Source organism: Humulus lupulus, chromosome 4 (assembly GCF_963169125.1).
Source record: "Humulus lupulus chromosome 4, drHumLupu1.1, whole genome shotgun sequence".
In the NCBI taxonomy this organism is placed as follows: Eukaryota; Viridiplantae; Streptophyta; class Magnoliopsida; order Rosales; family Cannabaceae; genus Humulus; species Humulus lupulus.
The window spans coordinates 51447078-51463492 of NC_084796.1; the positions used below are offsets into that span (position 1 = coordinate 51447078).

General features: G+C 32.5%; 4 protein-coding genes across 4 annotated transcripts; 3 read left to right on the plus strand and 1 right to left on the minus strand.

Moving 5' to 3' along the window:
* The first annotated feature begins 249 nt into the window (after positions 1 to 249).
* LOC133832171 (uncharacterized) lies at positions 250 to 1225 on the plus strand. The gene is made up of 2 exons (XM_062262549.1): positions 250 to 1017; positions 1130 to 1225. Exons 1-2 carry the CDS (start codon positions 250 to 252, stop codon positions 1223 to 1225), a joined length of 864 nt encoding a protein of 287 aa, XP_062118533.1.
* A 3536-nt stretch (positions 1226 to 4761) lies between these two features.
* On the minus strand, positions 4762 to 7316 carry LOC133832172 (formin-like protein 4). The gene is made up of 2 exons (XM_062262550.1): positions 6280 to 7316; positions 4762 to 6196 (listed from the first exon to the last, which is right to left on the minus strand). The coding sequence occupies exons 1-2, from the start codon at positions 7206 to 7208 to the stop codon at positions 4843 to 4845; spliced, it is 2283 nt and encodes a 760-aa protein (XP_062118534.1). The 5' UTR covers positions 7209 to 7316; the 3' UTR covers positions 4762 to 4842.
* A 4907-nt stretch (positions 7317 to 12223) lies between these two features.
* LOC133832173 (uncharacterized) lies at positions 12224 to 13113 on the plus strand. Its single transcript, XM_062262551.1, has 2 exons — positions 12224 to 12740; positions 12929 to 13113. Exons 1-2 carry the CDS (start codon positions 12224 to 12226, stop codon positions 13111 to 13113), a joined length of 702 nt encoding a protein of 233 aa, XP_062118535.1.
* Positions 13114 to 13227: 114 nt separating this feature from the next.
* LOC133832174 (uncharacterized) lies at positions 13228 to 13850 on the plus strand. The gene is made up of 2 exons (XM_062262552.1): positions 13228 to 13407; positions 13608 to 13850. The coding sequence occupies exons 1-2, from the start codon at positions 13228 to 13230 to the stop codon at positions 13848 to 13850; spliced, it is 423 nt and encodes a 140-aa protein (XP_062118536.1).
* The last annotated feature ends 2565 nt before the right edge of the window (positions 13851 to 16415 follow it).

The window sequence follows — 16415 nt, forward strand, 5'->3', positions numbered from 1 at the left end:
GTTTGGACTTGGTTCTTGGAGCTATTGAAGGATGATATTGGGAATTTGAGTCCTACCAAGGTGACAATGATGAGTGATCGTCAAAAAGGATTAGAAAATGCAGTGAGAGCCATCTTTAGTGGGTGTGAGGTGAGGTATTGTGTTAGACATCTTCATGCTAACTTTAAAAAGGAATATCCTGGACTTTTACTTAAGCAACTTTTGTGGGCAGCAGCTAATACTACAACATAAGCTGAGTTTGCTCGAGCAATGCAAGAAGTCAAGGATGTCTCAGATGGTGCTTACAATTGGCTGGCAGGGAAGAACCCCACAGAATGGAGTAAGTCACATATTTCAGAGTACCCAAAATGTGACATTTTGGTGAATAATTTGTGTGAGAGTTTCAATGCAGCCATACTTGATGCTCGCGACAAGCCAATTATAACTTTACTAGAGAAAATTAGATTTTGGTTGATGTCTCGGTTTTATAACAAAAAAGCTAAGTTGGAGAAGATGACTCAACCTGTGGGGAAGAGAATTTTGAAGATAATTGAGAAGCAAAAAGAGGTTGCAAAGCATTGTCTGTTTACTAGGTCTGACAAGTTTCAGTTTCAGGTTCAATGCAGCAATGGTACTGCCTTGGTTGTCGATTTGGAATTCAGAACGTGTACATGTAGGAGGTTTCAACTATCTGGGCTTCCTTGTGGCCATGCACTAGCTACTATCTGGTTCATGGGAGGTAATGTCTTTGATTATGTCCACGGATTCTATAAAAAAGAATCATTGCAAAAAGCATATGAACAGAGTGTGCATCCTATGCCTAGTCCAGATATGTGGCCTCAGACAGGACTCAACCCAATTGATCCACCACCTGAGACGAAGCTGCCTGGAAGACCTAAGAAAGCTAGGAGAAGGGAGACAGATGAACCTCCACCTACTTTAAAGAAAGCTCGAAGAACTGGACAAGTTAAAACATGTAGCAATTGTCTGAAAACAGGCCACAGGAGAGAAACATGCAAATCTGCTAAGGTGGTTGAGGTATAAACTTTATGCTTTCTTCTCTTCCTAGATAATTTTTATCATTGATTAGTTGCTTTATCATTGTTTTGTGAATTTGGAGCTAAATATTTGTTTGTTCAACCTATTTTAGAATCGTGTGGTCAAAAAGCGAGGTCGTCCACCACTGCAGAAACCAACTGAAGCCACACTTTTAAGGAAGGGAAAGAAGACTGAAACAACATGCTAAAGGAGGAACTAGTGGTGCAAATAATGCTCAACCCGATACTGTCTGACTGGAAGGAGTTTCATCTTTTGATTTTATTTTGAACTAGTGGTCGAATCTTGTATTTTGGTGTCTGTTATGTGTTATGCAAAGTTGGTATTTGGATGTTGTGGTCGATGGCTGTTTTTTGAGTCATGACAGGGTCATGCTAGCCATGATATTGGTCATGTACAGATCAGATACATTTGGCTTTTTAGGCCTATATTTTTGTACCTATCTCTTATGGTAATGAATGTAACTAGTTGTTGATCATATTTATTTCACAAAATACATAAACTAGAATACTGAATTCAAATAGACCAAGATAGATTACATTGATTCGGGGTTTCATTTTACAACAAAATTCATTACAAATCAATGCCTAGGGTGCAATAGCTTTGTCATTGTCAATACTGCACATAAAGATTACCCAAAAATAAACTAACAATACCAACAACTTGTTCTTTGATTTTGTAGCCCAAATAACCACAACCAATAGAATTACAGCAAAATACATAGTATTCAAAAAGTAGTAACACTACATTCAACCTCCATCATTTACTCTACCCCTGCTTTCAGCATAACTTTCATAGCTTTCTCTTCCAACATTTTAAAGGTTGTGAGATTGTGTCTCAAATCCATTTGAAGAACCACTACATTGCCGATGACTTCCAATGTCAGTTGTCGTACTTAGGGATGTGATTTCAGTTTCAAGGTCACCAATTTTTCTTAGTAGTCTAGGGATGACCACCTTTGCTCGATGGCACATTGGAGGGTCTATCCATTCAAAGAAATTACACCCACCATCAATCTGAGTTGACCAAAACATACAAAATTTCTAGTGAACACCCATAACCATTTATTCAATGAATAAGATTACAAAAACAAATGGAGTCCAATCTTACCCGATACTTGTTGCATGTTCTGAATCTTCGCCTAGGATTTTTGTTTGTCCAAGCCGTTCTTTCTACCACTGGCCTTGGTGGTTGACAATGGCGATTTTTTTCAATCTCCATTAACCCGATGCAAAAGATGCCCTAACCCCCAATTCGAAGGAATTACAAGTTTTCTTCTAGTGGGTTCACGTGCTATACTATTGGGGGTGGATCGTCTGGGTGTGGTCGGGGGGAAAGCTTCATCATTTTTCTAGGTATGGAATTTTGAGATTTTTTGGTTTTGGACAATCAGTTTTTTTGGTTATATTAATTAATCACAGTTATTTTTTTTTGTTTTAAACTAGAAACTAGAAACATTAATTTTTTTTGTTTTAAATTTTAATAATTTAACCCAATCGGGTCGTGCTACGTGTATCATATATACCCCTAACGGCTCAGGGACCAACGACTGCACCAAAACATTAACGGTAGGCATTATTGCTGCCAAATTTTTTACATAAGCATTTAAGTGCAACAAACTTAACTACATAGGCATTATTGCCGTAAATAACCCTTCTTTTATTTATGTTATTATTTTTTTTATAATGGTTAATAAATATTTTCTAATAAGAAAAATCCAAAATGACTTTCTATAACATTTTTCACTCATATAAAGTTTTTAAAAAAACAAAACTTAACACATAATAATTAAATTAAATGTCTCTCACATTTAATTTAATTAATCACACAATAAAATTTAACCTAAGGTCCATTCATGGAATAAATTCCCCAATTCGGTCAAATTAAGCATTTTAACACAAAACGCCCTAAAATTTCCATTTCCATTTCCTCTTCCGTTTTTTTTTTTTACCAAACTTTAAATTTTTATGAATGTATTTTATGCCAAAAATATATTTGTCATAGTTTTTCATTTTACTTTCTGAGATTTTTGCCCGATTAGGATTTTTGTATTGGTCCAAGACCGAAAGTTTTACTTTGACTTTTAATCACAAAATTCATAATTTGGCCAGCAATAACTCATAAAAATAAATTCCAAACAAATATAATATTATTTAAAATAATATTTTTAACTCGGGGAAAAATCTCGACCTGAGTCGTTTAAAGGTACCCGAAACGCAGGGCGCTACAAAATGAGAGATCTTTCGCAGAGGCTTCTGACATGAAATGCAGTGAGAGTTGGTGGAAAGTTCTATGGTAATTGAGGGTTCCTCCCAAAGTTAAACAATTTTTATGGAAAGTTAGCCACTCGTAGCTGTCTACTAATAGGGTTTTGATTGCTGGCACTGTAATGAAAACGATTTGGAGGAGACGATGCATCATGCACTATGGGACTGCCGAACAAACAAAGCAATATGGAAAAGAAGTGGGCTATTCAAACACATAAAAGATGTTGTTAACCCGGACATCCCTTCATTTTTGTTAAACCTTTACAATAAACTTCAAACTGCTGAGTTTGATTTGTTTGTGATGATATCTTGGCAAATTTGGTACCACAGAAACTGCTTACATCATAACAGGTTCACTCCTAGAAGCGATGAAGTGGTTGAATGGGCTCAAAAGATATGCTAAAAGATTATAGGCAACAAGCAGGTAATGGAATTGAAGGAAAAGGAAAGAAAACAAGAATACTAATGCTAAATGGGCTCCTACAATGGAATGGAAGGTGAGAAGATGTTGAATGGAATGGTTAGCATGGCATGAGTTGGTTTTGAAGGAGATAAAATGGTCTTAGTGTGTGTTTTTCGCCTCATCAAGCCAATTTGGTGGCTCATTGTATTACTAAGAATGCTTTAACTTTTAAAGCTTTTAATTTTTGGGAAAGAGGATTTCCTCTAGTTGCCTATGCAAAAATTTGACAATTAAATATAAAACAATGTTCGGTAATTCTATTTTTATTTATTATTTTTAAAAATTCATTAAATTTTGAAAATATAATTTTTTTTCACCTTTAAAATATTTTTAAAACATTTTTGACATTTTGTTTATTTTTTTTCTTTTCTTCTTCAAATCAACACCTCATTTTATATTGTTTAACAAAAAATAAAAATAAAAGTTATCAAACGTATTTATTATTTTTTTTTTAAAAACAAAAAATAGTTACCAAATATATTTTTATTTTTTAAAAATAAAGAAACAAAAATAAAAATAATATTTCCATTTTTTGTGTTTAAAAAATTCAAAATTAGTTGTGTTCGGGAAAAATTTTGTTTTTGAATTTTTTAAACACAAAAATAGAAATATTATTTTTAATTTTGTTCCTTTATTTTTAAAATTATAAAAATATGTTTGTTAACTATTTTTATTTTTTATTTTTAAAAACAAAAAAATAATAAATGTGTTTGATAATTTTTATTTTTTGTATAACAATACAAAATGAGGTGTTGATTTGAAGAAGAGAAGAAAAAAAAGAAAGGAAAAGTCGAAAATGGTTTAAAAAAAATTTGAAAGTGAAAAAATTTTATTTTTAAAATTTAATGAATTTTAATTAAAAATTTTAAAATTAATAAATAAAAATAAAGTTACTAAATACTATTATGTTTAATTGTTAAAATTTTAATTAATTAAATAAAATTTTAATTTTTTAAATGTTAACAAACGGCCAGTGTTACCCAACAGTTCCAAATGTTTTACCCAAATAATTTTTTTTTTATCATCCAAGAAGCTTAGCCAGAGGGGCCATTATACATTACATTCGTGGACTCTGCTTCAGAAATCGTCTTCCGAATCACTACTTGAAGATGTCATAGACATATCCGACATGAAATTCGATTGGAAGTTCTGAAATTTGTTCGTAGTCAACGTCGATGGCGGCGACAGCGGAGGCGATAACGAACCCGCCGTACTGTTCTTCGTTGCGTTTTTCTTTTGAACCCTTCGAGAAGTTTCTACGCAGACCTGATCGATCATGTCGAGAAAATCCTTCACGATAACGAAAAGCCCAAATGGGTTTTGAACCCCTTTTACTTTCGAAGCTCCCGCTTGGTAATAGTACTCTGTCGTCTTCTTCACCAGCTCCAAAACCCTAATTTGTTCCTCTCTGACAACCTTGATCTCCTCCTCGCATTCCTCTAAGAACCCTTTCATTTCTCTAGCGAACCAACACTTGTCCTCGTCGTTTGTGCAAAACGAAAGTCGTTTTCGAATATCCGAGACTCGGCCTCCGAGGGAGCTGCAAACATTGACGAAGCTGTCGCATTCTACTGTGGCTGCTTTCTTCACATTGGAGAGTTCACTACTTAGGGATTCCAACAATGGCAACCCTAACAAAAGGTACTCTTTTTCCCTCTCTTCTGCTGTGGCATTATCAAAATTTGAAACAATGGCTATATGGGGTTTTTGGGTATTGGTTCTTTTGCTAATTAGGATTTGATTTCGGTTAGTTACGCTGCGTTTGCCTTCTGATCGAGCTACTTGCTCCACAACGAAGTGGAGCAAAGTGGTCTTTCCATCGTTGCTTCTGATATCTGAGAGCTTTTTAAGAGCGTTGAGGTTGAAACCTTGGGCATTGCCTCTGGCAGTGCCGGCATTCATTCGGTTGCCAGCTTTGAGAATGGCTTCCAGGAGTTTAAGGAAGAGGCCTCGAGCTCTTAGTTCCTTACAACCTAGTTCAAGAGTTTGGAGAGACTCCTTGAAGTGAAGGATTTCTGGGTCGTAGTTTGCTTTGAAAAACATAGCGTCAAATCGGGTGAATGCGGAAGGAACAACTTTGAGAATGTGGTAGAGGAAAGACTCTGCGTCTGCAAGTCTACTTTGGTTGCCACTGAATTGCAAAATTTTGGCTGCTTCCTCTTGGGTTGGAGAGATTTTAGTAAGCTTTTCGAGGGTGTCCGTGGCGAGCTCCTGGCCATCAATGAGTGCATCTATAATTTCTCTGCGGGAAATGGCTAGTGATCTTAGAACTATTGCAGTGTTCTGTGATTTTCTGGGATCCAGTAAGAAAATTTGAGTTGGAGGGCCTGAGTTCATTTTGCTGAAAGCTGAGAAAAGGTTGCTTCTTTCGTAAGATTGGGTGTTGGTAGTAGAGTATCCAAATAGATTTTCCATAAGTTCATCATCGAATCTGTAATTGTATGAGAAACGATAAATCAATATAGGATAATGACCATGAAAATCATGGAATTTGTCATCGTAGGACATGGTTACCTGAGTGACCCGTCATTAATTTCATCCCAGACCGTGGAATGATCAACATCCGCCGTGACCTTGTCCCAATGCAGCGGTTTCAGCTTCGTTTGCCCAGCCATAGTAGGCTTTGAGCTTTCCTCCCTGGACGTTTCTTCTATTTTTTTTGTTGCCCTCCCTGTAGGTCCAGCTTGGGTTCGTCGTGATGAATTCCAACCACCAGCAAGCACTGGTGGTGGCAGGGTAGATCTTGGTTTTGCAGGGAGAGGTGGTGGTGGAGGTGGCAGAGAAGGAGGAGGAGGAGGATATTGTGGTGGCAGTGGTCTGGCTGTGATGCTATTTTTTGTTGGACTAGGTTGTGGAGGAAGCTGTGATAAGGGGATTAACTTTTTTGGAACCATGGGTGGAGTTTGTCTAAATGAGGCTTGTGGACGTGGTGGCAGCCTATGTTGCATTTGTAATACCGAAACTGGAGCTGGTAAAATGGGATTCTGCAGAAATGGTTTCCCCATGTTATCCAAAACTATCTGATCTGATGATGTTTCATGAAGCAATGGAGCTTCCCGTGATTCAAACTTTTCGTGCTTCTCTTCTTCCGCGTCTACTCTTTTCTCTTCTGCTTCTTCCTCATCTTCATCTTCTTTGTAACTCGGATTAAACACAAACTTTGGAAAATTGTTCTTAAGTTGACCATCTTCTAGTTTCCTCATACTAACAGCATCCCTCCCATTTCCATAACCACTCAGTTCCTTGACATTTCTGCTAGGTTGCTTGAACTCTTCACGGGTCATCATAACCTCTTCTCGGCGAAAACTGCCCTTCACCTTATTATTTGCTCGCCGTCGAGCATAATAAAATTTGTAGTAGAAAAATAAGATGGCAGTAAAAACTAGGGTTATTGCAGCCGTGATGGCTACAGTCCTAACAATTACTCTGTTATGTAGAGACATTGCTGGAAAAACACTAGTCAAGTACCTTAGATATGAAGTCCGAAGAAGAATATGATAGGGCTTTAGATTGAGGTGTAGAGCCAACAAGAAGATGCATCAGAGTGAAGAAAAGTACCAAAAACTGCCATAGATTATCAAAACCCATAGAGAACTGTTTGGAAAAACTTTATAGGAACTTAAGTTTATGATTTCGTATGATGCCCTTTTCTTTTTCTGGTGAAAGAGTAAACTAGTTCTGATTTACTTAGTAAATATGTTTGTTGACAGTTATCAGTAGGGGTAGTTGTTACCGGTGGGATTTGTTTTAAGCTTCTTGGACCTTTTGTCATGTGAAATTACTATCACAAGAATATGCATAATCAGAAAGTGGGTGTGAAAGTTTCATTTGATTATTGCCGTCCTTACTTTTATGGTAATTTACGGCAAGTGCTAGGAAATGGGGTTATATGTATATGTATATGTATTTGCTATTTATTATTATTATATTGCTCTTTCTAACTTATTTTGTTGAATCCAAATAATATTAGAAAAGAAGGTTTTCTTTGGCTGTAAGAATCCAAGGCCAGCTGTTTGAGTTGGAGTTTGTTGCTTCATTTAATCTGGGAATTCAAGTAATTTGGTAAAGTCAGTAGCCGTTATTAATGAGGAGGATATTATATAGGTAATAGTGTACAATATTATTAAAAGGTATCCTTGTATTTACAATGTCATGATTTGGTTGATGGATTCTAATTAAAATACAAGGATTTTCAATATTGTTCGCGTTATGAACAAGATTTGTTATTACAATATATGTTAGATCAATACATATGAGAGGTGTCCCCTTGACCCATGTATGGCTCAATTGCAACTCTCCAATTGGCAACAACAAGTAATAGTTTTTGATGTTGACAACCAAAGAAAACATAACAAGTCCAAACAATATAGTATTTGCCGGCAAAACTCGGGGAACATTTATAGTGCAGCAAATTTACAATTAAAGGTTTTGTAGTATCATTGAAATATTAAAAAAAATAACTATACAATAAAACCAATATTAATAAGTCTTATGCTCTCTAATTTTGTCTTATAACTGAATTAGTTGTGGCAGTGGCATTACTCAAAGAACCGTTTTGAAATACCCCACCCAAAAAAGAGTTATTTTTTACATGATATGACAATAAATGGGGGTTACTCAATTTTTTTTTTAAATCAGAGTACAATCGATGCGTGGCTCGTGAATTATAAATTTATCTCAAATAATATTCAATTTAGTTGTTGCAATAAGAAGCAGGTTTAAGAGTTTCAAATGTAATTACATAGTTAATTTGGCACACTTTGGCAGTTGGCACTCTCATAACAAGCCCAACTAACCAAACTACCTGAAATTATTTATCTCGTCACAGATGAACTCTCTCTAAATGGGTGGTTCCACACCAATAGATCTATCTTCTAGAACAACTAATATGTAACAAAACGAGTTATTAGGGCACTCACAATGAATGGGTGGGTGAGGTAAACTAGCTATTTTGTAAAATATAGAGAAGAATGGTAAAATTGAGCTTGTAATGGGCGAAGTAAATTTGAACTATTTAATATATTTTTTTACCTTAATAAATAGTATTATTCTACATTCCAAATGTTGAGATAAATATTCATTGGGTTAAAAATATTTTATTCTTTTTTCTTCTTTCTCTTACAATATTAACTAGAAAACATAGTCGTGTTTCGTGATGTTTTTTGTAATGATTAAAAAGTATATATTTTTAAATTTTTTTGGGGAGATTGTAAGGGATTCATTTTTACTTTACCCGTACAATATGCTCCTTATATGGTTACGTAGGGCGTCTTGACCGCATTTTTTTTTATTATAATGTTCATTATATAGCGAGCTGTTTGCAAGTTTTCGATAAATCCTAAATAATTAAAGTGCTAAAAATAAAATTCAAACTATTTGTTGTACGTGTGTTTTTATTTAATATTAGTATTATTTATACGCTTTATGTTGTTTTTTTTGTTTATTATATAATTTTTTAAAGATTTTTAGGGTAGAAAATTTATAAAACATGACCTTTTGCACAATCATTAATTTTTTTTAAATAATTATTTTAATTAATTTAATTAATAATGTTCTTAATCAAATAAATATCACATGTATACACGTTGATATTTTTAATTGTTTAGATATTTTGATTTTAAATTTGAAATATCAAAACAATAAATGTTGAAGATAAATGTCAATTTATATATGATTCATTTATTATTATAATTATTTAAAAATTAGTTATTCCTAAATATTTTATTTAAATATAAATAAAAATATTTTTATTTTAAATTTGAAATGTCAAAAAAATAAAAAGATTAATACAAATAGAAAATTTTGAGATAAATGCCAATTATATATGATTATTTATTATTATAATTATTAAAAAATTAGTTATTTATAAATAAATTAAGATATTTTAAATTTTAAATTTGAAATATGAAATATGAAACAATAAAAAGATTATCATGAATTGGAAAATTTTCAAGATAAATGTGAATTTATATATGGTTGATTTATTATAATTTTTATTAGAAAATTAGTTATTAATAAATATTAAAAAAAATTATGGAAGATGCATTGTCATATTATTGATAATTTTAGATATTTTGTTTTTTTATTATTTAATAATCATAAATTACATAAAATGGAATGGAATAAAAATGTAGAAAAATTAGAAATAGATTAGAAAGCTATCTATATTTAAATAATAATAATATCTTATAAATATCTCATTTAAATTTAAAAAAGTACATTTATTATTATTATAATATATCAAATGAATAAAAAAATAGATTAAAAGAGAAAATAGATAAAGTGGTTTGAAGAGTTTTAAGAATGTCACTTCATCTCCTTGGTACTCTCCTTTGTATAAATATATAGATTATATTTTATTTTGTTTCTTCCTCTCTCATTTTTTAGTATTTTAATGAATAAAAAAATAATATTTAAATGATGTAGAGAAAATATAGAGAAGAATAGAGTAGTTGATGAATGATATGTAAATGTTTGATGTAAAATATAAAATATAGGGTTTTGGTGATGTATTTGAAAAAACAGGGTAGAACATTCATTAGGAGTGCTCTTAGTGGCCAAAATACCAAATGTTGGTAATATTTTTCTTTTATACTATTTTTTTGGGCTTTTTTCATAAATATGACTTTTTAGTCATTATTGTGAAAAAATATGGGAATTGAAGTTTTCCTACTTTGTATGGAAAAATTTAATTAACAAAAACCTAATTTATGGGAAAACTAACTACATAGGGCAATTGAAATTTAAACAAAAACACATCAGCACAAGCAAAAGTACAATGGTAATTAACAATACAATAGTCCTCTGCTAAAGCATGAAAGTCGATCAAAACCTTCTCCAAAGCCACATTACTCTCTGCAATTGCTTCCATCTTCGGTGCATCCTTCTTCGACGATAGCTTTCTTCTCCAGCGACAACTCCTATCTCTAGCGATATCCTCAACATTCGATCAACAATAACAACGTTTCGACCTCATCTCCGACAAAAATACTTAACGAAAATCTTATCACTGTGGCAAGAAAATTAGTGATCCTTTTCTCCATAAATCAAATAAATTCCAACAATCTTCCAATTAATTCTGCTACAATCTTTGTCATTTCCGAGGACCTGCATCTCCGGTATACAATCAAGAAACAAGGTTTGCAAAAATCGTCTCCTCTGTCAATTTTATTCTATTGTCATTTCCTTTTATTTCAAAAATATTAATTTCTTAAATCTTTTACATAAAACTACTTTGTTTGCATGCAAATTCACAATTATAGATGAACTATTATCTTGATTATAATGATAATGATCATGATCATGATGTGCTTTCTGAAAAGCACAAACAATTTATAAACTAAAAAATTGGAAAATTTTATTTAAACCTACTGATATGTGTACATTGATTGACCAAAAATAAACAAGAAACAAAAACTCTAAAAATTTTAGATTCTAATTTGTCTTTTCAATAAAAATATAATTTGATATTGGTGTGAATTTTAACTGCCAAAACATTCAGTAACAATATGGTAACCAGTTACCTTGAAAAACAGTCAATATATTCAACTAAATGTTTCAGTAGGGTATGTTATTACAGATTAAGGTAGCTAGTTACCTTCCCCATTTACAACCAACTAACTCCTTAAAAAATTGCCAAATTTTGCAGGTATGGACAATACTACTTCTTTGGTTCAATTTGGAGGCAAGTGGAATGAAAACAACGATTACCAATGGTACACAATGACTGGGATATTAATTCCACAAAATTGTTCTCTTGACAACTTAGTGAATTTGATAAAAAAAAAAAAAGAGATAAAGGAAACAACGACAACTATTGAAGTTTCTTATAAAGTAGCCAAAGGATCACCACCAATGAAGGTTGAAACAGACAATTCAGGTTGTTTTACATAGAAATAAAGAAAAAAGTTGCTGCAAAAATAACAGACTTACCATTGTGTGTCACTATAGTTCAAGAATCAAGCAATGAAAATAATATTCTTCTACTAGAAAATCAGAAAGTTACAACAGAAGAAATGGAGGTGGGGACATTATTAATGCAAGCAAACCAAGCTTCCATCAATGAAAAGATGTTACTTGAAGAAGGAATGTCAAGCACAATAAAAGAGGCCATCAATGTGTCATACACACCTCATTTTGCTGAAGAAGTAGTTGATTTCATAATTGAAGACAATACAAAAAGAAAAAAGAAGTTGGAGGAAATTCAAATAGTAATATCTGATTACAGAGTCAACACAATAGAGCAAGGACAAAAACACAATCAAATCAGCTCTTAGCTACTATGCCATGCTGCATAACTTCCAACTCAAAACAAAAAGATCAGAACTGAGAGAGTACCTGGTTACCTGTGCTGATGACACATGTAGCTGGTTTGTGAGAGCATCTAAGTACAGAGATCAAAATTTATTCATGGTACGAAAAATGCATTCTAAATCACACTTGCTCTGTTGAAATTGTTATGGAGGACCATAAGCAAGCAAAAAGCATCGTAATTGGTGAATTAATAAAGAATAAGTACAAGTCAATCAAAAGAAATTACACTCCAAATGACATGAATGATGACTTTGGAGTAACCATGGGATACACAAAAGCATGGAGATCAAGAAAGAAAGCTTTGTGTCTAGTAAGAGGGAACCCCGATGATTCATATAAAAAGTTGCCAATGTATCTTTACATGTTGAAGCAAGGAAATCCAGGAACAATAACACACCTACTCACAGACAAGGAAGATAGATTCAAATACATATACATTGCTTTCTCTAACTCAATCAATGGCTGGAGATACTTGAGGCCTATAAATGTTATTGATGGAACTTTCTTGAAAAATGCACATGGCGGTACCCTATTTTCAGCATCAACGTTAGATTCAAACAATAACATTTTTGTCTTGGCTTTTGGAATAGCAGACTTTGAAAATGATAACTCATGTCTTTGGTTCTTCTCCAAACTGAGAGACACCTATGGAGAACCCAAAGGTATGATAGCTTCAATTATATATTATTGTTTACATAGAAAAATGATCTGGTTACCCAAACCAAATACACACATACATGCTATTTATTTTAGTATATGATTAAAGTAAATGGTTACCTTCACCAAAAATAAAAAAAAATGAATAATACCTAATTTTTGTCTTTTATTTTACAATATTTAAACTCCATAGGATTGGCTATTGTTTCCGACAAACACAAGAGCATAGACAATGTTGTACATATGGAGTTCCCAAATGCATTTTATGGAGCTTGCATGTTTCACTTGCTCAATAATTTGAAAAGCAAGTATGGAAGCCATGGAGAAGAACTACAAATGAATTTCATTGCAGCAGCAAAAGCATACACAAAAACATAATGCCAACACTACATGAGAGGCATTGATAGACTTGACAGACGCATTAGACCCTATTTATAGAAAGCCAAGTATGAAACTTGGGCAAGATCATACTCGCCAACAAAAAGATACACCATGATGACATCCAACATCGCAGAATCACTCAACGCTGCACTAAAAGCTGGAAGAAATCTCCCCTTTGATATCTTGGTTGAATGCCTTAGAAATTTGGTGCAAAAGTGGGTTTGGAACAACTCAAATAATGCAAACGCAAAAGTCTCTACAGCAACAGAAAATGAGTTGAGACATGACATTGTTTAAAAAAAATGAAGTATGAGGTATGCAACTAAACTTATTCTTACTATTCTTTAATCTGTCAGTAGATGGTAACCAGTTACCTTCCATAACAAAAAAAAAACATTAAGTTACATAGAAGGATAACTAGTTACTTTCAATGTTAATTTTAGTGAAAATATTTATTTTCTGATTCTATTTCATGACAAAACTATTTTTAGGTCTTGTCTTTCAACGCAATAGAATACCAAGTTCGTGATGAAAATGAGATAAATTTCACCGTAAATATACATAATAGAACTTGTACTTGCAATAAGTTTCAAGAAGATGAAATGCCTTGTGGGCACGCAGTAGCTGTCATTGCAAAGAGAAACTTGAGAGTGTATGATTATTGTGCAAAGTTCTACAAAACAGAAACATTGAAAGCATTGTATCAAGAAAATGTTCATCCTTTGCCCCCATAAAGATGAATGCAATCTCCCACAACACTTGGACATAGTGGTGCTGCCTCCAAAGGCAACAGACCCTGCAAGAAGACCAAGAAAGAAAAGAATAAGATCAAGAGGGGAACCAAAAGCAATAATCACCTGTGGGAAATGTGATCAACCAGGGCATAACAGGAAGACTTGTAGGAATCCTCCGATTGAGAAGCCAAACAAACAGAAAAAGCAAAAGACATAGCTTCATATTTTACAGCAAAACAAACTTATAATAGCTTTATTCATTAAAATAGTGACTTTCATATTCATCAAGTATTATTCAGTATTTTAATAAGATTGTTTCAAATTTAAACACAATGATTGATTACGCAAACTTATAAATTCATTTCAAACTAATTTCTTGACTTTGTTTACTTCTTATTTATCAATGCCACCATTAGCATAAATATGCCAAAAGGAATCAAACATGAAGGTAACCAATTACCCAAAAATACCAGCAAAACAATGATATAGGTAACTGGTTACCCTGATATAACAATACAAGACAAATTACCGACTATAACAATCTAAAAGCCAAAAAAAATTAAAACATTTACTTACTTCTATCACAAACTACTCTATATATAATATCAAAGTTATTTTAATATTAACTTAATAAATTTGTTACCTTACTTTAATAAGACAAAGTTAGGGGGGAAATCTAAAAAATACTTAAGTAACTAGTTACCCTTTGTATATTAGCAAAGAAACAGTACGAGTATCTTGTTACCCTCAAAATCATTCTTGCCCCAATTACACCTGAAAAATTAGCTAAACAACCCATCGGGAACTAGTTACCCTCAAATAATTCCATAAGACAATGGAAAAAAAATACAAAAACAAATAGGAAACTAGCAACCTGATTTAAAATGTTATATAAAATTATGTTAATAATTGAAATTAAAAACAATAAACCAATGGGGGAAAAAATCTAAAAAAACACTAAAGTAACCAGTTACCCTTGGTATATTAGCAAAGAAACAACATAGGTACCTAGTTACCTCAAAATCATTCCTGCCACCACTTACACGTGGAAAATTAGCTAAACAACCCATGTGGGAACTAGTTACCCTCAAATAATTCCATAAAACAAAGGAAAAAAAAATACAAAAATACAAAAAAAAAAGAATACAAACTACTTGTTTTAAAATGTTATATACAATATATATTAATAATTGAATTAAGAAAACAATGAACAAAAAAATAAAAATAAAATAACAAATGAACTAACAAAAGGCTAAACAGATATATATATATATAATGACCTTAAGAATCTCAATGTTTTACATAAGCAGAAATTTGAATTAGCTAATTGTAAAACTAGAAATTGACCCATCATTTAATAACTGTTATAGCAAAATAAAAAAACAAAAGAAACATAATATCACTAAAAGCCCATGCAGCAATCTTCATTCTCTTCTGTCTCCTCTCCAAAAGTCTTTCATTAAACTCATCGCTAGTTAAGTATCCCTTAAGTTCTTTCTTCTTACAATGAAAGTACAAGCTGACAGCAATGTCTTCGTGAAGGAGACGAACATCAATATATTTAAGCATCTCATTCTTCTTCCCAAGTATTATTTGCTCATCAAAATAAGTAGAAAACACTCCCACAATCGCTGCATATTGGAAACAAAAATAACTAAGAACATATAAACAAAATGACACAAAGAAAAAAAAAACTAAAATCAAATAAACAAACTAACCAATCAATCTGTTGAGGAATGTCTCTAGCAATGCTCAACTTCAAAGCATCATTATCTGCCACATCATACAGACTAACATCAATATTTATATCTTGACGATCATAGAAACCAATCTTCTCCAATAGGTAAAGTCTGATTTTCATGCTTTGCACCAAACATTGAATCATACACCTTAAGTGATCTCTGTTGTATATTAAAGTGCAACACAATCCAATGCATAAGAGCCTTCACATTAACATTCATAACGACATCATCAAGCAAATTCCAATGAGTTGCACAAAACATGGACTCCCCCTTTATTATCTTCAAAGCAACACAACTGTCATCTACTTCAAATGCACCACTACCTTTTTTTTTTAAATCTTCATACATAAACACTATGTTTTGCCCAAAACAACTGTCAGTCGTAGATACTCTCCTCTTCAAATCTTTAGACAATTAACTTTTCTCCTCAAGTAATACATCATTACATCAATATGCTACATAATAAAAATAGATACATGCTTATAAGATAATATATATAGAAACCAATCAACTATAAAAGACAAGAAAAATTTATTACTCAAGGGTAACTGGATACCATCATCAACACAACACAGTTACACAACTTCGGTAACCAGTTATCCAATGAACTACAACAAAGCAAACAGCAAGGAACTGGTTACCCAATAACATCATAATATGTAACAGAAATAGATCACTAGACTTATTATCTCTTAAAACAAAAAAAGAAGTCCACCGTGAAAAATAGATAAAATAAAATGAAGAAACTCACTGATGAATTAACGAATTGCCCATAGAAATAAAGGGCTATGGAACCAAGTCTTCTAAGAAATAAAGACAAAAG